This window comes from Oncorhynchus keta, chromosome 11 (assembly GCF_023373465.1).
Source record: "Oncorhynchus keta strain PuntledgeMale-10-30-2019 chromosome 11, Oket_V2, whole genome shotgun sequence".
NCBI lineage: Eukaryota > Metazoa > Chordata > Actinopteri > Salmoniformes > Salmonidae > Oncorhynchus > Oncorhynchus keta.
Genome location: NC_068431.1, coordinates 45,890,820 through 45,915,913, shown reverse-complemented (window position 1 = coordinate 45,915,913; position 25,094 = coordinate 45,890,820). Strand labels below are relative to the sequence as shown.

General features: G+C 44.3%; 1 protein-coding gene across 4 annotated transcripts in view; it reads right to left on the bottom strand.

Annotated features, from left to right (window-relative positions):
* Positions 1 to 25,094, bottom strand: part of LOC118390349 (pyruvate carboxylase, mitochondrial-like) — a 96,084-nt gene that overhangs the window by 4,785 nt on the left and 66,205 nt on the right. For all 4 annotated transcript variants that reach the window (XM_035780810.2, XM_035780807.2, XM_035780808.2 and 1 more), the window contains exons 11-18: positions 21,429 to 21,573; positions 20,808 to 20,897; positions 20,453 to 20,674; positions 19,617 to 19,773; positions 19,195 to 19,435; positions 18,783 to 19,032; positions 8,638 to 8,882; positions 7,576 to 7,755 (exon numbers count right to left, since the gene is read on the bottom strand). In XM_035780810.2, the coding sequence (XP_035636703.1) occupies positions 7,576 to 7,755; positions 8,638 to 8,882; positions 18,783 to 19,032; positions 19,195 to 19,435; positions 19,617 to 19,773; positions 20,453 to 20,674; positions 20,808 to 20,897; positions 21,429 to 21,573 (1,530 nt within the window). The remainder of the gene's footprint in view (positions 1 to 7,575; positions 7,756 to 8,637; positions 8,883 to 18,782; positions 19,033 to 19,194; positions 19,436 to 19,616; positions 19,774 to 20,452; positions 20,675 to 20,807; positions 20,898 to 21,428; positions 21,574 to 25,094) is intronic.

Below are 25,094 nucleotides of genomic sequence, written 5' to 3'. Positions count from 1 at the left end.
GGAGCGGAAGACTAAATCAGGACGCTTAGAGTAATTTCTTATATGTCCTCAGATGAACCAACAAACAGGTATAGCATAAAAACAGGACAAAGATGGAATCCTACTACACCAGCTCTGACGCACGCCCGATGTGGCAGAGCTTGAAAAATATTACAGACTACAAAGGGAAACCCAGATACCAGCTACCCAGTTACGAGAGTCTACCAGACGAGCTAAATGACTTTTACGCTTGCTGCGAGGAAAGCAACACTGAAGCATGCATGAGAGCACCAGCTGTTCCGGGTGATTGTGTGGTCACGCTCTCCGTAGCCAATGTGAGCAAGACCTTTAAACAGGTCAACATTCACAAAGCCGCGGGCCCAGACGGATTACCAGGATGTGTACTCAAAGCATTCGCGGACCAACTGTTGTGACTTCACTGACATTTTCAACCTCTCCCTGACCGAGTCTGTAATACCTACATGTTTCAAACAGACCACCATAGTCCCTGTGCCCAGGAAAGCGAAGGTAACCTGCTTAAATGATTACCACTCCGTAGCACTCACGTCTGTAGCCATGAAGTGCTGTGAAAGGCTGGTCATGGCTCACATCAAAACCATCATGCTGTAAACCCTAGACCCACTCCAACTTGCATACCGTCCCAACAGATCCACAGATGGAATCTCTATTGCACTCCACACTGCCCTTTCCCACTTGGACAAAAGTTGTTCATTGACTACAGCTCAGAGTAGGTGGTCTCCTTGCTCGCACATGCTTTTTCAGTTCTACCCACAAATGTTCTATAGGATTGAGGTCAGGGCTTTGTTGTCCTTAAGCCATTTTGCAACAACTTTGGAAGTATACTTGGGGTCATTGTCCATTTGGAAGACCCATTTGCGACGAAGCTTTAACTTCCTGACTGATGTCTTGAGAGGTTGCTTCAATATATCCACAATTCTCCTACCTCATGATGCCATCTATTTTGTGAAGTGCACCAGTCCCTCCTGCAGCGAAGGACCCCCAGAACATGATGCTGCCACTCCTGTGTTTCATGTTTGGGATGGTGTTCTTTGGCTTGCAAGCCTCCACCTTTTTCCTCCAAACATAACGATGGCCATTATGGCCAAACAGCTCTAATTTTGTTTCATCAGACCAGAGGACATTTCTCCAAAAAGTATGATCTTTGTCCCCATGTACAGCTGCAAACTGTAGTCTGGCTTTTTTCTGGTGGTTATGGAGCAGTGGCTTCTTCCTTGCTGAGTGTCGATATAGGACTCATTTTACTGTGGATATAGATACTTTGAACCCGTTTCCTCCAGCATCTCCACAAGGTCTTTTGCTGTTGTTCTGCGATTGAGTTTCGCACCAAAGTACATTAATCTCTAGGTGACAGAACGTGTCTCCTTCCTGAGCGGTATGATGGCTGCGTGGTCCCATGGTATTTATACTTGGGTACTATTGTTTGTACAGATGAACGTGGTAGCATCAGGAGTTTGGAAATTGGTCCCAAGGATGAACCAGACAACAATTTATTTTCTGAGGTCTAAGCTGATTTCTTTTGATTTTCCCATGATCAAAAGCAAAGAGGCACTGAGTTTGAAGGTAGTAGGCCTTGAAATACATCCACAGGTACACCTCCAATTGACTCAAATGATGTCAATTAGCCAGAAGCTTCTAAAGCCATGACATCATTTTCTGGCATTTTCCATGCTGTTTAAAGGCACAGTCAACTAACTTAGTATGTAAACTTCTGACCCACTGGAATTGTGATACAGTGAATTATAAGTTAAATAATCTGTCTGTAAACAATTGTTGGAAAAATTACTTGTGTCATGCACAAAGTAGATGTCCTAACAGACTTTTCCAAAACTATAGTTTGTTAGCAAGAAATTTGTGGAGTAGTTGAAAAACTAGTTTTAATGACTCCTACCTACCTACCTATGTAAACTTCTGACTTCAACTGTATATACTAGACGGTGTCAGAGGAAGGCCCCAAACTATTGTCAAAGACTCCAGTCACCCAAGTCATAGAATGTTCTCTCTTCTACCACACGGCAAGCGGTACCGGAGCATCTAGGACCAAAAGGCTCCTTAACAGCTTCTACCCCCTAGCCCTAAGACTGCTGAACAATTAATCAAATGGCCACCATTTGTATTTACACTGCGGTTACTCGCTGTTTATTATCTATGCATAGTCACTTTACCCCTACCTACATGTACAAATTACCTCGAGTAACCTTTACCCCCGCACATTGACTTGGTACCCCCTGTATAGAGCCTTGTTATTATGTAATTTTCTTGTGCTCATTTTTATTTTATTTTTTCACTTTAGTTCATTTAGTAAATATTTTCTGAACTCTACTTCTTGAACTGCATTATTGTTAAGGGCTCGTAAGAAAGCATTTCACAGTAATACCCGTTGTATTCGGGAACAATTCACAAAATACTTTGATTTGTAATAATTAACATAGATAATGCTAGGCATCTGTCAGAAATGAGAAATAGCTGCAACATAATGGCTGTTCCATTCATTTGTTATACATGATGTTATACATAAGCAGGTGGCCTTTTTAAGTTTGAACTGATCTGCAAAATAAATTACACAAGAGCAACCATGCGTTTCAAGGGGGGCAAACAAGAAGATGGGAACTGCTTTGTACCCTGGTGATGTGAGGGACACATTTGATCGTAGAAAACAACTGAGCTTCAGGGGAAATGTTTCTGGGTAATTGTGGAGATTCTTAGAGATGGGAAATAAATCATATTTATTCAAATTTCAAACAGATGAAATGGTGCGAGATCTCCAAAGACAGTAGAGGGACAAAAACAGGCAAACTTTTCAAACAAAGTATTTATATGACTTAATGGGATCCTGTCGTAGTGGGTTATGAATCAAACATTTTCTGAGCTCTACCTACTGTATAATGTAAGTGGAACATAATAAATGTACTCTTAATGTTAAATCCATAGAGTACCAAACCTAATAATCTTTAATACTGTCTGTGGGAGTACAAATCCTGCCATTATGGTTGGCTGTGAAAAGGCAGATACAGTGGGGCAAAAAAGTATTTAGTCAGCCACCAATTGTGCTAGTTCTCCCACTTAAAAAGATGAGAGGCCTGTAATTTTCATCATAGGTACACTTCAACTATGACAGGCAAAATGAGAAGAAAAAAAATCCAGAAAATCACATTGTAGGATTTTTAATGAATTTATTTGCAAATGATGGTGGAAAATAAGTATTTGGTCAATAGCAAAAGTTTCTCAATACTTTGTTATATACCCTTTGTTGGCAATGACAGAGGTCAAACGTTTTCTGTAGGTCTTCACAAGGTTTCCACACACTGTTGCTGGTATTTTGGCCCATTCCTCCATGCAGATCTCCTCTTGAGCAGTGATGTTTTGGGTCTGTTGCTGGGCAACACAGACTTTCAACTCCCTCCAAAGATTTATGGGGTTGAGATCTGGAGACTGGCTAGGCCACTCCAGAACCTTGAAATGCTTCTTACAAAGCCACTCATTCGTTGCACGGGCGGTGTGCTTGGGATCATTGTCATGCTGAAAGACCCAGCCACGTTTCATCTTCAATGCCCTTGCTGATGGAAGGAGGTTTTCACTCAAAATCTCACGATACATGGCCCCATTCATTCTTTCCTTTACACGGATCAGTCATCCTGGTCCCTTTGCAGAAAAACAGCCCAAAAGCATGGATGTTTCCACCCCCATGCTTCACAGTAGGTATGGTGTTCTTTGGATGAAACTCAGCATTCTTTGTCCTCCAAACACCACAAGTTGAGTTTTTACCAAAAAGTTATATTTTGGTTTCATCCGACCATATGACATTGTCCCAATCTTCTTCTGGATCATCCAAATGCTCTCTATCAAACTTCAGATGGGCCTGGACATGTACTGGCATAAGCAGGGGGACACGTCTGGCATTGCAGGATTTGAGTCCCTGGCGGCGTAGTGTGTTACTGATGGTAGGCTTTGTTACTTTGGTCCCAGCTCTCTGCAGGTCATTCACTAGGTCCCCCCGTGTGGTTCTGGGATTTTTGCTCACCGTTCTTGTGATCATTTTGACCCCACAGGGTGAGATCTTGCGTGGAGCCCCAGATCGAGGGAGATTATCAGTGGTCTTGTATGTCTTCCATTTCCTAATAAATTGCTCCCACAGTTGATTTCTTCAAACCAAGCTTACCTATTGCAGATTCAGTCTTCCCAGCCTGGTGCAGGTCTACAATTTTGTTTCTGGTGTCCTTTGACAGCTCTTTGGTCTTGGCCATAGTGGAGTTTGGAGTGTGACTGTTTGAGGTTGTGGACAGGTGTCTTCTATACTGATAACAAGTTCAAACAGGTGCCAGTAATACAGGTAACGAGTGGAGGACAGAGGAGCATCTTAAAGAAGAAGTTACAGGTCTGTGAGAGTCAGAAATCTTGCTTGTCTGTAGGTGACCAAATCCGTATTTTCCACCATAATTTGCAAATAAATTCATTATTAAAAATCTTACAATGTGATTTTCTGGATTTTTTCCCCTCATTTTGTCTGTCATAGTTGAAGTGTACCTATGATGAAAATTACAGGCCTCATCTTTTTAAGTGGGAGAACTTGCACAATTGGTGGCTGACTAAATACTTTTTTGCCCCACTGTATACACTGAACAAAAATATAAACGCAGCATTCAACAATCAACGATTTATTGAGTTACAGTTCATATAAGGAAATCAGTAAAAAAAAAATGAATTAGGCCCTAATATATGAATTTCACATGACTGGAAATACGGATAACTTCAATTTTACAAAAATGTAGGGGCATGGATCAGAAAACCAGTCAGTATCTGGTGTGACCACCATTTGTCTCATGCATCTCCTTCGCCTAGAGTTGATCAGGCTGTTGATTGAGCCCTGTGGAAGGTTGTCCCACTCCTCTTCAATGACTATGTGAAGATGCTGGATATTGGTGGGAAAGGAACACGCTGTCGTACACGTCAATCCAGAGCATTCCCAACATGCTCAACAGATGACATGTCTGGTGAGAATGCAGGTCATGGAGGAATTGGAAAATGTTCAGCTTCCAGGAAGTCTGTACAGATCCTTGCAACATACAGTACCAATCAAAAGTTTGGACACACCTACTCATTCAAGGGTTTTTATTTATTTTTACTATTTTCTACATTGTAGAATAATAGTGAAGACATCAAAACTATGAAATAACACATGGAATCATGTAGTAACCAAAAAAAGTGTTAAACAAATCAAAATATTGTTTATATTTGAGATTCTTTAAAGTAGACACCCTTTGTCTTGATGACAGCTTTGCACACTCTTGGCATTCTCTCAACCAGCTTCATGGGGTAGTCACCTGGAATGCATTCCAATTAAAACAGGTGTGCCTTGTTAAGTGAATTTGTGGAATTTCTTTCCATCTTAATGTGTTTGAGCCAATCAGTTGTGACAAGGTAGGGGTGGTATACAGAAGATAGCCATATTTGGTAAAAGACCAAGTTCATATTATGGCAAGAACAGCTCAAATAAACAAAGAGAAACAACAGTCCAGCATTACTTTAAGATATGAAGGTCAGTCAATACGGGACATACCAAGAACTTTAAAAGATTCTTCAAATACAGTTGCTAAAACCAACAAGCGCAATGATGAAATGATGAAACTGGCTCTCATGAGGACAGCCACAGGAAAGGATTACCCTGAGTTACCTCTGCTGCAGAGGATAAGTTCATTAGAGTTGACAAACTCAGAAATTGCAGGTCAAATAAATGCTTCACATAGTTCAAGTAACAGACATCTCAACATCAACTGTTCAGAGGAGACTGTATGAATCAGACCTTCATGGTCAAATTTCTGCAAAGAAACCACTACTAAATGACACCAATAAGAAGAAAAGACTTGCTTGGGCCAAGAAACACAAGCAATGGACATTAAACCGGTGGAAATCCATCCTTTGGTATGAGGATTCCAAATTTGCGATTTTTGGTTCCAACCGCCGTGTCTTTGTGAGACGCAGAGTAGGTGAACGGCTGATCTCGTGTGGTTCCCACCGTGAAGCATGGAGGAGGTGTGATGGTGCTTAACTGGTGACACTGTCTGTGATTTATTTGGAATTCAAGGCACACTTAACCAGCATGGCTACCACAGCATTCTCAAGCGATACACCATCCCATCCGGTTTGCCCTTAGTGAGACTGTCCTATTAAAAAACTAATGATAATGAAACAACACAACTCCAGACTGTGTAAGGGTTTTTGACCAAGAAGGTGAGTGAGTGAGTGCTGCATCATATGACCTGGCCTCCACAAATCACAACCTCAACCCAATTGAGATGGTTTGGGATGAGTTGACCCCAGACTGAAGGAAAAGCAGCCAACAAGTGCTCAGCATATGTGGGAACTCCTTCAAGACTGTGGGAAAAGCATTCCAGGTGAAGCTGTTTGAGAGAATGCAAAGCTGTCCTAAAGGCAAAGGGCGGCTACTTTGAAGAAGCTAAAATGTATTTGGATTTGTTTAACACTTTTTTGGTTACCACATGATTCCATGTGTCATTTCATAGTTGAGGTCTTCACTATTTTTCTACAATGTAGAAAATATTAAAATAAAGAAAAACCCTTGAATGAGTAGGTGTGGCCAAACTTTTGACTGGTACTGTGCATCATGTTGAAACATGAGGTGGTGGCGGCAGAGGAAATGGCACAGAAATGGGCAGTTGAAACCATCATTCATCTGTGAAGAGCACACTTCTCCAACGTGCCAGTGGTCATCGTAGGTGAGCATTTGCCCACTGAAGTCAGTTACGACACAGAACTGCAGTCAGGTCAAGACACTGGTGAGGACGACGGGCACACAGATGAGCTTCCCTGAGACGGTTTCTGACCGTTTGTTAAGAAATTCTTCAGTTGTGCAAACCCATAGTTTCATCAGCTGTTCAGGTGGCTGGTCTCAGATGATCCCGCAGGTGAAGAAGCCCGGATGAGCAGGTCCCGGGCTGGTGTGGTTACACGTGGTCTGCGGTTGTATGGCCAGTTGGACGTACTGCCAAATTCTCTAAAATGGGGGTGGCTTATGGTATAGAAATGAACATTACATTCTCTGGCAACAGCTCCGGTGGACATTTCTGCAGTCAGCATGGCAATTGCACGCCCCTTCAAAACTTGAGACATCTGTGGCATTGTGTTGAGACAAAACTGCACATTTTACAGTGGCCTTTTATTGTCCACAGCACAAGGTGCATCTGTGTAATGATCATGGGGTTTAATCAGCTTTTTGATATGCCACACCTCTCAGGTGGATGGATTATCTTTCCAAAGGAGAAATGCTCAGTAACAGGGATGTAAACAAATTTGTGATCAAAATTTGAGAGAAATTCGATTTCTATACGTATAAAACATTTCTGGGATCTTTTATTTCAGCTCATGAAACATGGGACCAACACTTTACATGTTTAATTTATGTTTAAGTTCAGTGTAAAATACATGTTCTCCATACAGAATCAACCCAGCAGCGTGTTAAAAATAATGTTGTTGCGAGCTGAAAAGAACTTGGGCCTAAGGGAAGTTAGACTTATTGGGAATTTGTGAAGTGTGTTTTACCTTGGACCTGAAGGGTTCAGGGAAGCCTCCGTGTGGGATGCCAATGTGGCCCTGCAGGAACTCTACCACAGAGAGGGGGAAGGAGAGCTCATCAGCCCTCTCCTCCACCTCTGCCCTCGTCAGCGAGTTCTGCACCATGAACTGGGCCAGGTCGCCCACAATCTTCGAGGAGGGGGTCACCTGCAGGCAGGCAGACACAGAGTGGGCAGAGGAGAGAGGTGGAGTGAGATGAAAGATTTTATCCACAACATTACTGGTGCTACAGCCCATTGGTCATAGACTATTGTGTATTACCATTGGAACCTCAAGCTGGCGTGCAAATTGGAAGTGAACAGAAGTGTGGTAGAGTCAAGAAGGGAGACCGAGATTAAAATTGTTTGAGAAAAAAAAAAATGTTGCAGCCAATTGTAGGAACAGTGAAAAGACAAGACAACGAAAGGGGTTAGAATGAGGAGAGAAAAAAACATGCATAATGAAAGTGAAGTAAGCGTGTCCACTATCAAACAGACACCGACTCACTGTGCCTGTGATATGGACAATATGACATCGAAGGAAACGAAGGAGGAGAAGAACAGAAAGTCAACTATCTCTGATCATTTAATTAAGCCCTAGGAAATGAAAACCAGCAAGGCAAGACCAAACGCTAGAAGATGCCATTGATTGGAGAGATCAGACAGAAGCATGGAGAACAGAACAGATAAGCTTTGCTCAAAGCTCCTTGGTTGATCTGACTTCAGGCTGCAGCGAGATTAATGGCTCCACTTTCTGCAAACTTATTCCCATTTCGTTTTTTATTTTGTCTTTGAGACAGTAGAGCCTCCCTCCCACGCACACATAGCTAAGAGAGAGTGAAAGGAGGAATGTGAGGGAACAAATTGAGTGGGCAATTCATTCTGAAGTTCTCTTCAAAATCAGAAGAACTCTTTTGTAAATCCGCCTTAATAGCAATAATTATGAATCTGAAAAGACAATTTGTGAATGAGGAATGTGAGTTTTAGCACATAATTTGAACTGCTGAAAATGAGGCCAGTGTTAAGGACACCAGGAGTCTGGTTGTCTCACCTTGATGAGGTCACCCAGCAGCTTGTTGGCCTCTGTGTAGGACTTCTTCACCTCCTTGAACTTGTGTCCCAGGCCCATGCTGTGAGCCTGGAAGTGCAGGTTGGTGTACTGGCCTCCAGGGATCTCATTCTCATACACGTCAGCATTGCCAGACTTCATAGTGGCTGTACAGTCAAATGGTGCGTAGAGCCCACGAGCAACCTCCCAGTACTCACTGTAGTCATAGACATTCTCCAGAGATATGCCTGTCAAAGAGAGGGCAGGACAGAGAGAATAATAGGCATCTATAGATGCTGTCAGCACAAATACAATGAAACATTATCTACAGTTGAATTCAGAAGTTTACATACACCTTAGCCAAAAACATTTAAACTCAGTTTCACACAATTCCTGACATTTAATCACAGTAAAAATTCCCTGTCTTAGGTCAGTTAGGATCACCACATTTTAAGAATGTGAAATGTCAGAATAGTAGAGAATTATTTATTTCAGCTTTTATTTCTTTCATCACATTGACTACAGCTCAGAGTTTAACACCATAGTGCCCACAATGCTAATCACTAAGCTAAGGACCCTGAGACTAAACACCTCCCTCTGCAACTGGATCCTGAACTTACAGACGGGCCGTCCCCAAGTGGTAAGGGTAGGCAACAACACGTCTGCCACGCTGATCCTCAACACTGGGGCCCCTCAGGGGTGTGTACTTAGTTCCTTCTAGTACTCCGTTCACCCACGACTGTGTAGTCAAACAACTCCAACACCATCATTAAGTATGCTGACGACACAACAGTGATCTGATCACCGACAACAACGAGACAGCCTATATAGAGGTCAGAGACCTGGCAGTGTGCTGCCAGGACAACAACCTCTCAGTGTGAGCAAGACAAAGGAGCTGATCGTGGACTATAGATAAGGAGGGCCGAACAGGCCCCGAATTAACATCGACAGGGCTGAAGTGGAGCGGGCCGAGAGTTAAGTTCCTTGGTGTCCACATCACCAACAAACTATCATGGTCCAAACACACCATCATGGTCCAAACACACCAAGGCAGTTGGGAACAACACCTTTTCCCCCTCAGATTTGGCATGGATCCCCAGATCCTCAGAAAGTTCTATAGCTGCCGCAGAGAGCATCCTGACCGGTTGCATCACCATCTGGTATGGAAACCGCTCGGCATCTGACCGTAAGGCGCTACAGAGGGTAGCGGCCCAGTGCATCACTGGGGCCAAGCTTCCTGACATCCAGGACCTAGAGTTGAAGTCGGATGTTTACATACACGTTAGCCAAATACATTTAAACTCAGTTTCACAATTCCTGACATTTAATCCTAGTAAAAATCCCCCGTCTTAGGTCAGTTAGGATCACCACTTTATTTTAAGAATGTGAAATGTCAGAATAATAGAGAATTATTTATTTCAGCTTTTATTTCTTTCATCACATTCCCAGTGGGTCAGAAGTTTACATACATTCAATTAGTATTTGGTAGCATTTCCTTTAAATTATTTAACTTGGGTCAAATGTTTCAGGTAGTTGGGTGAATTTTGGCCTATTTCTCCTGACAGAGCTGGTGTAATTGAGTCAGGTTTGTAGGCCTTCTCGCTCGCACACACTCTAAGTTCTGCCCACAAATATTCTATGGGATTGAAGTCAGGGCTTTGTGATGGCCACTCCAATACCTCGACTTTGTTGTCCTTAAGCCATTTTTCCACAACTTTTGGAAGTATGCTTGGGGTCATTGTCCATTTGGAAGACCCATTTGCAACCAAGCTTTAACTTCCTGGCTGATGTCTTGAGATGTTGCTTCAATATATCCACATAATTTTCCTTATTCATGATGCCATCTATTTTGTGAAGTGCACCAGTCCCTCCTGCAGCGAAGGACCCCCAGAACATGATGCTGCCACCCAGTGCTTCACGTTTGGGATGGTGTTCTTCGGCTTGCAAGCGTCTTCCTTCCTAACATAACGATGGTCATTATGGCCAAACAGTTCTATTTTTGTTTCATCAGACCAGAGGACATTTCTCCAAAAAGTACGATCTTTGTCCCCATGTGCAGTTGCAAACTGGCTTTTTTAATGGCGGTTTTGGAGCAGTGGCTTCTTCCTTGCTGAGCGGCCTTTCAGGTTATGTCGATATAGGACTCGTTTTACTGTGGATATAGACACTTTTGTTACCGGTTTCCTCCAGCATCTTCACAAGGTTCTTTGCTGTTGTTCTGGGATTGAGTTGCACTTTTCGCACCAAAGTACGTTTATCTCTAGGGAACAGAACGCATCTCCATCCTGAGCGGTATGACGGCTGCGTGGTCCCATGGTGTTTATACTTGCGTACTATTGTTTGTACATATGAACGTTTGGAAATTGCTCCCAAGGATGAACCAGACTTGTGGAGATCTACAATTATTTTTGGGCTGATTTCTTTTGATTTTCCCATGATCAAAAGCAAAGAGGCACTGAGTTTGAAGGTAGGCCTTGAAATACATCCACAGGTACACCTCCAATTGACTCAAATGATGTCAATTAGCCAGAAGCTTCTAAAGCCATGACATCATTTTCTGGAATTTTCCAAGCTGTTTAAAGGCAGTCAACTTAGTGTATGTAAACTTCTGACCCACTGGAATTGTGATAGTGAATTATATGTGAAATAATCTGTCTGTAAACAATTGGTGGAAAAATTACTTGTCATGCACAAAGCAGATGTCCTAACCGACTTGCCAAAACTATAGTTTGTTAACAAGAAATTGGTGAAGTGGTTGAAAAACGAGTTTTAATGACTCCAACCTAAGTGTATGTAAACTTCCGACTTCCACTGTATGTTAAACCTGATGTGTTAATCTACTGTATGTGGGAGGCATGCCACAGAACCCTAAAGCTTATCAGTGTGGTGCTCACCACTTAGGCATTCACAGGCTTCCAAAGCAGGAACACTCAGTCAGTCAATGCACCCTCTGCTGACAATACCCTCATTTAAACCCGATGACCAATCATATAATGCCTGTTGCTATAATTACAATTAGCTCCATGCTTCACCTGGCAACAAACACAACTCCAAGACACACACACACACACTCAGGCCAGCGTACACACACACACACACACACATTCTCCAACCAATCTCAGAGCCTAGTGAATTTTAAGCTTTGACATCAATCTGAAGCTTCCCACTCCCTAAACCATACACATCTGTTGGCACATATCCATCAGCATGGGAGGAGGAAATTGAAAAGAGAAAGCGAGCGAACGAGAGAGTGTGACATTGACCACATTTCCTGTCCCTCAGGACTAGAGCTGACTTAAAGATGATCTATACACATCAAGGGAGAGAACAAGGGACCTTCGCCAGAGGGGAGCTCCCAGTGCAGATGAAAGATGGATGGGTAGAAAGATTAAAGAAGTGAAGTGCTCAGAAGTAATTTAAGAGCAAGAGAATGTGGATGAGAAGAGATCACGGAAAAGAGGAAAGGTGAAAAAAAGACTAAATGGGTTTTCTGTAAACAATTACCATTAGTTAGGATGAAGAAACAAGTCAACACAATAAATATGAACAAATGGGACCGAGGCAGTAACATTTCTTTGGGGTTAAGTGCCTTGCTCAAGGGCACCGACAGATGTTTCACCTCGTCGGCTCGTGTATTCGAACCAGCGACCTTTCGTAGCAGACCAAAAGAGCGCTTAGACAAGTAAGAGAGCATACTAGTGGGAAGAAATACAAATGAAAACAGTCTTATCATCCTGTCTCATGCATGAATACCCAAAGTCATATTTGGAATTCATTTGGAATTAATTTGACAATAAATGGACAAAAACTGTACTGCACTAAAGCGCAACATTTCAAAAAGGGAGAAGGGAATAAGACCGAATTTGCTTGACATTTCAATTACCTAGGCAACCTTCTACTCAGTGAGAAGGAGCAGGAGAGAGAGAGAGAGAGCGAGAGAGAGATTGGTAGACTTCACGGGAATAAACTAAATCAACAAAGAATACAACATGTCTTTTTCTCAGAATGTGAGCATTCTGATCGGTTTAAAACTGCTTGTCGAGAGCACAATCACACATACACTCCAACACGAAATCTAGTTGTGCCTTGTGTCCTTGAACAGTAATTATCAGAATGAGAGAATCTGGAGACCATAAAGGCACATGTTTTGAAATGGAAAATTGGAACAAGTTAAAGAAAGATGCTAAATTGCACCTCTTGGCCGTCTACACTTTCATCAACTCGCATCCAACAAAACAATTTCTGGGTTATAATCATTTTGAAAACTACTCAATTTCGCAGAGTCCTGCCACATTTCATTTTCTAAAGAGGACATTTTTCCTTTAATAAAAACTAGATAACTGGATTAGAACGACAAACAACAAACTAACTGTTAAGTGCTCACTTGTGCTCAGGTAGCGTAGAATTCCCAACGGTACACCAGTACATGGTCAAGTCATTTCAGAGCAGCTGCTACCTCCATTCTCCTCATGACTAATTCATTATGGATGGAGTTTTATATTCTCAAGTGTTGTTCAATTCTAAACAAACTCCATTATTTCATTTGCCTCCACTTTGTTTCAGGTGGCCTACGATAAGGCTCTAATTAAGGGTTTTACAAGCAGCTAATCAAATCCTGATTCATTGTGTACAAAATAAAGAGTTACTAAGCCATTTCATGGCTGTTGTAGGAGGGATTAGATGCTCATCAATTGTGAGAATATTATCTTCTAGTCTTTGTTCATCTAACCATTAGGAATGAAAAAGAACAGCCCTTCCATCTTTCATGAATCAAAACACACTGTAACCATCAGACTCATAAGTGTATGCAGGGTGATAGCACTAGCCTGCCGCTGAATGGTTCCCTGCTAAATAACAATGCCACACAGGGGCAATGATCTCGCCTCACGGCCGTTCCCCTAGCAACAAAGATGGCTGCAGCCATGAGAACTTGGTTCTGACCACGTTCCTGTTCCCACGCAGAGACAGAGCTTTACGGAGCCTTGCAGGCCAGGTCATTACAGCAGGTTAAGACTCATCTGCTGCAGTAATGTCTCAATTAACTGAAGGTCGCGGGGTCGTGTGTGAGCTATGTGCAGCCTATCTTCCTTCTTCCTTTTCCTCTAGTTCCCGCTCCCCGTTGCTCTCTCCCTCTCCACAACAAACATACTTCATTTTCCTCTGCTTTACATTAGTCTGCACATGTACTGCATCATCTCCCACGTGTTCATATTCTAAGTCATAAGGTTGTCTTTGTTTTTTACTCAACTGCTGAAGTGGATAAGCAGAGCGACGACACACTAAGCATCAGCACAATTCAGTTGTCACTATTTCCAAATGGCTGGCAGCTCACTCTCTTTCTAAATGGCTGGCAGCTCACTCTCTTTCTAAATGGCTGGCAGCTCACTCTCTTTCTAAATGGCTGGCAGCTCACTCTCTAAATGGCTGGCAGCTCACTCTCTTTCTAAATGGCTGGCCGCTCACTCTCTTTCTAAATGGCTGGCACTCTCTTTCTAAATGGCTGGCTCACTCTCTTTCTAAATGGCTGGCAGCTCACTCTCTTTCTAAATGGCTGGCAGCTCACTCTCTTTCTAAATGGCTGGCAGGCTGGCAGCTCACTCTCTTTCTAAATGGCTGGCCGCTCACTCTCTTTCTAAATGGCTGGCCGCTCACTCTCTTTCTAAATGGCTGGCCGCTCACTCTCTTTCTAAATGGCTGGCCGCTCACTCTCTTTCTAAATGGCTGGCAGCTCACTCTCTCTAAATGGCTGGCAGCTCACTCTCTCTCTAAATGGCTGGCAAATGGCTGGCTGCTCAGCTCACTCTAAATGGCTGGCAGCTCAAATGGCTGGCAGCTCACTCTCTAAATGGCTGGCAGCTCACTCTCTAAATGGCTGGCAGCTCACTCTCTAAATGGCTGGCAGCTCACTCTCTAAATGGCTGGCAGCTCACTCTCTAAATGGCTGGCAGCTCACTCTCTAAATGGCTGGCAGCTCACTCTCTAAATGGCTGGCAGCTCACTCTCTAAATGGCTGGCAGCTCACTCTCTTTCTAAATGGCTGGCAGCTCACTCTCTTTCTAAATGGCTGGCAGCTCACTCTCTTTCTAAATGGCTGGCAGCTCACTCTCTTTCTAAATGGCTGGCAGCTCACTCTCTTTCTAAATGGCTGGCAGCTCACTCTCTAAATGGCTGGCAGCTCACTCTCTAAATGGCTGGCAGCTCACTCTCTTTCTAAATGGCTGGCAGCTCACTCTCTTTCTAAATGGCTGGCAGCTCACTCTCTTTCTAAATGGCTGGCAGCTCACTCTCTTTCTAAATGGCTGGCCGCTCACTCTCTTTCTAAATGGCTGGCCACTCACTTCTAAATGGCTTTCTAAATGGCTGGCCGCTCACTCTCTTTCTAAATGGCTGGCAGCTCACTCTCTTTCTAAATGGCTGGCAGCTCACTCTCTTTCTAAATGGCTGGCAGCTCACTCTCTTTCTAAATGGCTGGCAGCTCACTCTCTTTCTAAATGGCTGGCAGCTCAAAATGGCTGGCAGCTCACTCTAAATGGCTGGCAGCTCACTCTAAATGGCTGGCAGCTCACTCTCTTTCTAAATGGCTGGCAGCTCACTCTCTTTAAATGGCTGGCAGCTCAAAATGGCTGGCAGCTCACTCTCTAAATGGCTGGCAGCTCACTCTCTAAATGGCTGGCAGCTCACTCTCTTCTAAATGGCTGGCAGCTCACTCTAAATGGCTGGCAGCTCACTCTAAATGGCTGGCAGCTCACTCTCTTTCTAAATGGCTGGCAGCTCACTCTCTTTCTAAATGGCTGGCAGCTCACTCTCTTTCTAAATGGCTGGCAGCTCACTCTCTTTCTAAATGGCTGGCAGCTCACTAAATGGCTGGCAGCTCACTCTCTTTCTAAATGGCTGGCAGCTCACTCTCTTTCTAAATGGCTGGCAGCTCACTCTCTAAATGGCTGGCAGCTCACTCTCTAAATGGCTGGCAGCTCACTCTCTAAATGGCTGGCAGCTCACTCTCTTTCTAAATGGCTGGCAGCTCACTCTCTTTCTAAATGGCTGGCAGCTCACTCTCTTTCTAAATGGCTGGCAGCTCACTCTCTTTCTAAATGGCTGGCAGCTCACTCTCTTTCTAAATGGCTGGCAGCTCACTCTCTTTCTAAATGGCTGGCAGCTCACTCTCTTTCTAAATGGCTGGCAGCTCACTCTCTTTCTAAATGGCTGGCAGCTCACTCTCTTTCTAAATGGCTGGCAGCTCACTCTCTATCTAAATGGCTGGCAGCTCACTCTTTCTAAATGGCTGGCAGCTCACTCTTTCTAAATGGCTGGCAGCTCACTCTAAATGGCTGGCAGCTCACTCTAAATGGCTGGCAGCTCAAAATGGCTGGCAGCTCACTCTCTTTCTAAATGGCTGGCAGCTCACTCTCTTTCTAAATGGCTGGCAGCTCACTCTAAATGGCTGGCAGCTCACTCTCTAAATGGCTGGCAGCTCACTCTCTAAATGGCTGGCAGCTCACTCTAAATGGCTGGCAGCTCACTCTCAGCTCACTCTAAATGGCTGGCAGCTCACTCTCTCTAAATGGCTGGCAGCTCACTCTCTTTCTAAATGGCTGGCAGCTCACTCTCTTTCTAAATGGCTGGCAGCTCACTCTCTTTCTAAATGGCTGGCAGCTCACTCTCTTTCTAAATGGCTGGCAGCTCACTCTCTTTCTAAATGGCTGGCAGCTCACTCTCTTTCTAAATGGCTGGCAGCTCACTCTCTTTCTAAATGGCTGGCAGCTCACTCTAAATGGCTGGCAGCTCACTCTCTTTCTAAATGGCTGGCAGCTCACTCTCTTTCTAAATGGCTGGCAGCTCAAAATGGCTGGCAGCTCACTCTCTTTCTAAATGGCTGGCAGCTCACTCTCTGGCAGCTCACTCTCTTTCTAAATGGCTGGCAGCTCACTCTCTTTCTAAATGGCTGGCAGCTCACTCTCTTTCTAAATGGCTGGCAGCTCACTCTCTTTCTAAATGGCTGGCAGCTCACTCTCTTTCTAAATGGCTGGCAGCTCACTCTCTTTCTAAATGGCTGGCAGCTCACTCTCTTTCTAAATGGCTGGCAGCTCACTCTCTTTCTAAATGGCTGGCAGCTCACTCTCTTTCTAAATGGCTGGCAGCTCACTCTCTTTCTAAATGGCTGGCAAAAATGGCTGGCAGCTCACTCTCTTTCTAAATGGCTGGCAGCTCACTCTCTTTCTAAATGGCTGGCAGCTCACTCTCTTTCTAAATGGCTGGCAGCTCACTCTCTTTCTAAATGGCTGGCAGCTCACTCTCTTTCTAAATGGCTGGCAGCTCACTCTCTTTCTAAATGGCTGGCAGCTCACTCTCTTTCTAAATGGCTGGCAGCTCACTCTCTTTCTAAATGGCTGGCAGCTCACTCTCTTTCTAAATGGCTGGCAGCTCACTCTCTTTCTAAATGGCTGGCAGCTCACTCTCTTTCTAAATGGCTGGCAGCTCACTCTCTTTCTAAATGGCTGGCAGCTCACTCTCTTTCTAAATGGCTGGCAGCTGGCAGCTCACTCTCTTTCTAAATGGCTGGCAGCTCACTCTCTTTCTAAATGGCTGGCAGCTCACTCTCTTTCTAAATGGCTGGCAGCTCACTCTCTTTCTAAATGGCTGGCAGCTCACTCTCTTTCTAAATGGCTGGCAGCTCACTCTCTTTCTAAATGGCTGGCAGCTCACTCTCTTTCTAAATGGCTGGCAGCTCACTCTCTTTCTAAATGGCTGGCAGCTCACTCTCTTTCTAAATGGCTGGCAGCTCACTCTCTTTCTAAATGGCTGGCAGCTCACTCTCTTTCTAAATGGCTGGCAGCTCACTCTCTTTCTAAATGGCTGGCAGCTCACTCTCTTTCTAAATGGCTGGCAGCTCACTCTCTTTCTAAATGGCTGGCAGCTCACTCTTTCTAAATGGCTGGCAGCTCACTCTTTCTAAATGGCTGGCAGCTCACTCTCTTTCTAAATGGCTGGCAGCTCACTCTCTTTCTAAATGGCTGGCAGCTCACTCTCTTTCTAAATGGCTGGCAGCTCACTCTCTTTCTAAATGGCTGGCAGCTCACTCTCTTTCTAAATGGCTGGCAGCTCACTCTCTATCTAAATGGCTGGCAGCTCACTCTCTATCTAAATGGCTGGCAGCTCACTCTCTATCTAAATGGCTGGCAGCTCACTCTCTATCTAAATGGCTGGCAGCTCACTCTCTTCTAAATGGCTGGCAGCTCACTCTCTAAATGGCTGGCTAAAATGGCTGGCAGCTCACTCTCTTTCTAAATGGCTGGCAGCTCAAAATGGCTGGCAGCTCACTCTCTTTCTAAATGGCTGGCAGCTCACTCTCTTTCTAAATGGCTGGCAGCTCAAATGGCTGGCAGCTCACTTTCTAAATGGCTGGCAGCTCACTCTCTTTCTAAATGGCTGGCAGCTCACTCTCTTTCTAAATGGCTGGCAGCTCACTCTCTTTCTAAATGGCTGGCAGCTCACTCTCTAAATGGCTGGCAGCTCACTCTCTTTCTAAATGGCTGGCAGCTCACTCTCTTTCTAAATGGCTGGCAGCTCACTCTCTTTCTAAATGGCTGGCAGCTCACTCTCTTTCTAAATGGCTGGCAGCTCACTCTCTTTCTAAATGGCTGGCAGCTCACTCTCTTTCTAAATGGCTGGCAGCTCACTCTCTTTCTAAATGGCTGGCAGCTCACTCTCTTTCTAAATGGCTGGCAGCTCACTCTCTTTCTAAATGGCTGGCAGCTCACTCTCTTTCTAAATGGCTGGCAGCTCACTCTCTTTCTAAATGGCTGGCAGCTCACTCTCTTTCTAAATGGCTGGCAGCTCACTCTCTTTCTAAATGGCTGGCAGCTCACTCTCTTTCTAAATGGCTGGCAGCTCACTCTCTTTCTAAATGGCTGGCAGCTCACTCTCTTTCTAAATGGCTGGCAGCTCACTCTCTTTCTAAATGGCTGGCAGCTCACTCTCTTTCTAAATGGCTGGCAGCTCACTCTCTTTCTAAATGGCTGGCAGCTCACTCTCTTTCTAAATGGCTGGCAGCTCACTCTCTTTCTAAATGGCTGGCAGCTCACTCTGGCAGCTCACTATATTTCCAATTGGCTGGCAGCTCACTATATTTCCATTGGCTGGCAGCTCACCTGTGTTGAATTTGGTTCCCTTGGTGCAGGCGACAATGGCTCCCATGCTGGGCTGCGATGTCATCCCAGCCATGGAGTCCACAGCGACGTCTACGATGTCGGCCCCGGCCTCGGCACATGCCAGCATGGCGGCCACGCCGGCGCCTGCCGTGTCATGGGTGTGGACGTGAATGGGCATGTCAGGGAAACGGTCCCTCAGAGCACCAATCAGCATCCGGCTAGACTCAGGCTTCAGCAGCCCTGCCATGTCCTAAAGAAAGAGCAAGGAGTCAACAACATGACACAAAATATTTATGCCCGAGTTGCTGATTCCAAGTATTTGTAAATAGCGGAATATAAATAAAATGTGTAATTGATTGGGTTAAACCGCATTACTGGGTTTGATGACAGAGCAGGTTCAGTGCCAGTCTACCTTGACATTCAGTATGTGTGTTCCAGCTCTGACCAGCTCATCAGCCAACTTCAGGTAGTAGTCCAGAGAGTACTTCTGCCTCATGGGGTCAGACACATCTCCTGTGTAGGAGATGGAGGCCTCCACCACCCCCCCGGCAGCCCCAGCAGCCTCCATACCCAGCATCAGGTTGGGCAGGTAGTTCAAAGAGTCGAAAACACGGAAGATGTCCATGCCGTTCTCCTTGGCCACCTCACAGAACCTGGTCAGAACCATTGAAAGGTGGATAAGTACATGCTTCAAATGAAGAACCCTTGGGTTTAAGGGTGATACTTTCAAGAAATACTATGCAGACGATGACCGTCAAACTGTGAAGGCTGGGGTTGAGACGATGTGTGTTCTAGTTGGAGTAGGGGTGTTTGATCCAGGGCAGAGGTACTGACTTGAACACTGCGTTGTCGGGGTAGTTGGTGTAGCCCACAGCGTTGGCTCCTCTCAGCAGCATCTGGAAAGGCACATTGGGCAGCAGAGCTCTCAGCTCCTGCAGTCGTTTCCATGGACACTCGCACAGGAAACGCATTGCCACATCAAAAGTGGCACCTACTCAGAAGATGAAAGATCAATATCTGCCATAGCAACAGACTCCATTGACAATAAAGTCCATAAACAGACAGTAAAATGGACAGATTCCCCTGAATAGACAAACTTTCCTAGTCCTCCAGAGTGATGGACTTCCTCCCTAGTCTGATGTCCAGCTCCCTCAACATAAAAAACATTTTTTTTGGACACTGTCACAATAGATTTGCTTCAAAGGGGGCCAAGATAATTTTCTGCGGCCTTAGTTTGTAAAAAGTGCTATCCAAATAAAACATGGATTTCATAAGTCACTTTGCTACAGATGAAGAGAGACGGAGACTTTTCTTCAATCTTTACTTAGAAACGTACCGCCAGTCTGCCCGTATCAACTTCAAAACAGACTTGAGAGCCCACTCCTGAGTAACCCAGACGCAGTAGTCGACTCACTTGCTCTGCTCAACGATGTGAACCTGGCCCTAAGGCAGTGTCATATTTTCCCTTCACCCTAGCAGTTGATTCTATTTGACCTTTAAATTGAAAACTGTGACTTTTGAAAACATAACGTCTTTAAATGATGCCACTGAAAGAGGCAGGTGGCAGATTCGGGCCAGAGCAAAGCAGAAAGCGCAGATTGAGATGGAGAAAAGTGTGATAGTAGAAAGAAAGAGAGAATAAAGGAGTAGAGGCTACAAGTGTTGCTCACCTCCCCAGTTCTCCACGCTAAAGAGATTGCTGAAGTTATGGGCCACGAAGGGGGCGACCTGTTTGAGGTCGTGGGTGCGGACACGTGTGGCTAGGAGAGACTGGTGGGCATCTCTGAAGGTGGTGTCCATGAGCAGCAGACCCTTGTGGGCACGCACCGCCTTGGCAAAGCCCTCTGGACCCTCCCTTAAGAGGACTTCACGGAACCCAACTGGAGGCTCACCTAATCCACATCAATACATACAGCTTTCACTATGTTGTACTGACTAAATCAAGACAAAAATGGACTGCGACAAGAAAAAAAACAGATGTTTTACATGAAGCTGGTAGGAGGTTGTGTAGGGTTGGAGTCTTACCCAGAGGAATGGGTGGGATCACAGGATCGATAGAGGAAGGCTTGGCCTTCACCGGGATGGGAGTGGTGGGGCCATTTACCATCACATGACCTGAAACCGGACAGCAGGGGGGGGGAGATCATAAAACCCTGAGTTGGTCGTCGTTGTAGGCATTTCAAACCAACCAAAATCATTATATGGGAGACAAACATACAACACCCCAGACAGCATATCTTCAAGGAAAATAATGACTCATAGTAAAGGTGTCATTTGTGTGAACGGATGATGTCAGAGTTCAATAGTTAACATGATGAACAATACAACACACTTCATGGGTAGGCGATGCTTGAAGAAACAGCTGTGCCGTCAATCGTCTTTAGTGCCAGCCAGGCATGAATTCATCTAACTAACTCACCTCTTGATCTAGGGGAGGGGAGTTTTAATTGTTAAATGAATCAAGACTATCATTAGCTGCTCTTCAGATGACTGAGTAAGTGTTGACATGTCTAAAATGTCAAATATAAATCTACACACACAAAGAAACATAGAATTCTGAAATAAACAATGGTTTGAAATGGAGTTCAAGCAGAGTCATAATGCAAGAAACTACATGTAACTGCAGTGAGTTGAAGACAATTTTACCCAGGTAGTGCAGCAGCTTCTGGGCTCGGTTCTGGACCGGCTTAAGGTTGAAGAGCTCCTGGTTCTCATCTATGAACTGGGTGTCAACGGTGCCATACAGGAACTGATCGTTACTCAGAACGTTCTGGAGGAAGGGGATGTTGGTCTGTGCAGAGACAAAAAGGAGAGCGAGAGAAAAGGGGGAAAGAGGGAGGGAGAGAGATGCTAAAACGACAAAACGGTTGACAAGACAGTCTGCATGATACAGAACACCAGGGACTGAGAGAGAGAGAGAGAGCAGTGCCTGAAAATGCAAAAACACTGCTGAAGTGCAAATGGTCTTGGAGGGGTGTGAGGTCATTCTGCGGTCAGTCCCAAATCAAATGACTTGCAACACTCAATACAGTCACACTGAGTCCCGTCCTCTGTGTGCACTATCAGGCCAAAACACACAGCGCAGAATACACAATGTGATCAGTGAGCAAAACAATCCCAGAATCCCAGCTAATCCTCAACATATGCACTGCATGTTCCCCTGTGCCCTGCTGCACATCTGTCTTAGGTGCCCTGGGGTACACAGAGCGAGAAGCCACAGCCAGAGAGAGCGAGACGCTGAGAGAGCGAAGAAATGAGAGAATATAGATGAGGATAGTATAGGCTACTGCTCAAGTCTCAAGATCTTAGACCATCTCAAATCAAATCTCTACTACACACTTCAAAACAGCATATAGTCTAGTAAGCATACACAGAGCTAGCGCTCGTACTGTACTGCAGACCTAATTACAGGGCCTGTAAACAAAGCATCTCAAAGTAGAAGATTGGTTGTACAGTAAGAGCTGAGCATTTAGATATTTTACTCCTACTGTTATGGGTAAAAAAAAAAATATTTAAGAAAAAGCCTCGTGGGTCATAATTAGGGTTGCAAAGGGACATTACTGGGAACTTTCTAAGTTTACCAGTAAACTACCTGCATTTTGGTAACTTAAGGATATTAAGTAACTTAATTTTGAAGTACGCAAAAGTTCTCTGGCCCTCTCTGGCTTTATCACATGTAAAATAATCAAATAAGAATGACAAAAGCTGTAAAACTATCCTAAATTACACAGAGTGGACAAAACATTATGAACACCTTCCTAATATCGAGTTGTATCCCCCTTTTGCCCTCAGAACAGCCTCAATTCGTCAGGGCATGGACTCCACAGGGATGCTGGCCCACGTTAACTCCAATGTTTCCCACAGTTTTGTCAAGTTGGCTGGATGTCCTTTGGGTGGTGGACCATTCTTGATACACATGGGCAAAACGAACACGATGGCAATTTGAATGCACAGAGATACCGTGACGAGATCCTGAGGCCCATTGTCGTGCCATTCACCTGCCGCCATCACCTCAGCCTGATCAACTATATGCGAAGAGGATGTGTTGCGCTGCATGAGGCAAAATGGTGGTCACACCAGATACTGACTGGTATTCCGATCCACGTCCCTCCCTTTTTCTTTTAAAAAAGGTATGTGACCAACAGATGTATTTCTGTATTCCCAGTCATGTGAAATCCATAGATAAAGGGGCTAATTCATTTAATTCAACTGAAAGACTTTCTTATATGAACTGTAACTGAGTAAAATATTTGAAATTGTTGCACGTTGAGTTTATATTTTTGTTCTGCGTATACAGTACATTCGGAAAGTATTCAGACCCCTGGACTTTCTCCACATTGTTATGTTACAGCCTTGCTCTAAAAATGATTCAATTGTTTTTCTTCAAGCTACATACAATGCCCCATAATGACAAAGCAAAAACAGGATTTTAGAAATGTTGGCAAATGTATAAAATAAAAATTAAAAAATGAAATATGACATTTACATAAGTATTCAGATTCTTTACTCAGTACTTTGTTGAAGCACCTTTGACAGCAATTACAGACTCAAGTCTTCTTGGGTATGACGCAACAAGCTTGGCACACCTGTATTTGGGGAGTTTCTCCCAATTTGTCTCTGCATATCCTCTCAAGCTCTGTCAAGTTGGATGGGGAGCGTCGCTGCATAGCTATTTTTAGGTCTTCCCAGAGATGTTTGATCGGGTTCAAGTCCGGGCTCTGGCTGAGCCACTCCGAGACTTGTCCCGAAGCCACTCCTGTGTTGTCTTGGCAGTGTGCTTAGGGTCGTTGTCCTGTTGGAAGGTGAACCATCACCCCGAGTCTAAGGTCCTGAAAGCTCTAGAGCAGGTTTTCATCAAGGATCTTTGTACTTTGCTCTGTTCATCTTTGCCTCGATCCAGACTAGTCTCCCAGCCCCTGCCACTGAAAAACATCCCCACAGCATGATGCTGCCACCACCATGCTTAACCGTAGAGATAGTGCCAGGTTTACTCCAGCCGTGACATTTGGCATTCTGGCCAAAGAGTTCAATCTTGGTTTCATCAGACCAGGAATCTTGTTTCTCATGGTCAGAGTTCTTATGGTGCCTGAGGAGTGGTTTCCGTCTGGCCACTCTACCATAAAAGGCCTGAATGGTGGAGTGCTGCAGAGATGGTTGTACTTCTGGAAGGTTATCCCATCTCCACACAGGAACTCCAGCGCTCTGTCAGAGTATCCATCAGGTTCTTGGTCACCTCCCTGACCAAGGCATTTCTCCCCTGATTGCTCAGTTTGGCCAGGTAGCCAGCTGTAGGAAGAGTCTAGGTGGTTCCAAACTTCTTCCATTTAAAAATGATGGAGGCCACTGTATTCTTGGGGACATTCAATGCTGCAGAATTTATTTTGTACCCTTCCCCAGATCTGTTCAAAGGGTCTGAATACTTATATAAATAAGGTATGTTTATTTTTAATACATTAGCAAACATTTCTAAAAACCTGTTGTATTCACTTTGTCATTATGGGGTATTGTGTGTAGATTGATGAAACATTTTTACCTAATCCATTTTAGATTAAGTCTGTTACATAACAAATCATGGATAAAGTCAAGGGGTCTGAACACTTTCCCGAATGCACCGTATGAGCAGGTCTGCATTGAAAATGTTGGTTCAAAAACCAAATAAAGTTTGTAAACTTTGAGAAGGGCAAAACTAGTCCATCATGGTTGAATCAGGATGATGGATATGATTCCAGTATGCTGCAATTCATTACATTTGGTATTCAATGTTGATGTAAATAAAAAAAAAACATACAAATTGGATCGTTCTTGTTCTCTAGTTATGTAAGAATATGAGATGTAGCTTGTGCACTGACACTACCTGCTCTCTACTAACTGTTTTGTGAGTCTTGCTGTTAATAACTTGGGAAACCATCAAGAACAAACCTAGTTTAATATATATTACGTTTTCAGAATGACTGCTTCAAGTGGGCGGGAAGAGAGAAAAAAACAGCCCTTTGAGGACAATGCATCTGGGAAACGCTTCAAGGCCTCTTCTTTGGACTCGGTGATCAATTACGGATCCATGAAACCGCTTCCAAATGAGCCATTCATGATTAAGAGAAAGGCACACACACAAAATAAATTTAAAAAATCAGGTCAGTTTGCCTCAAAAATATTCACCAATTTGTCAACTGGCAAAAGTTCTGACAGTGTTGTGAAAATTGCCTCAGTGGGGTTTTTGACACTCTGACAGTACTGTTCTGTACGGTTCAGAGTGCCGAGCACTGCTGTCCATGGTCTAGAATAGATCCTCTGCCATGGGACGTGCATCCTCCA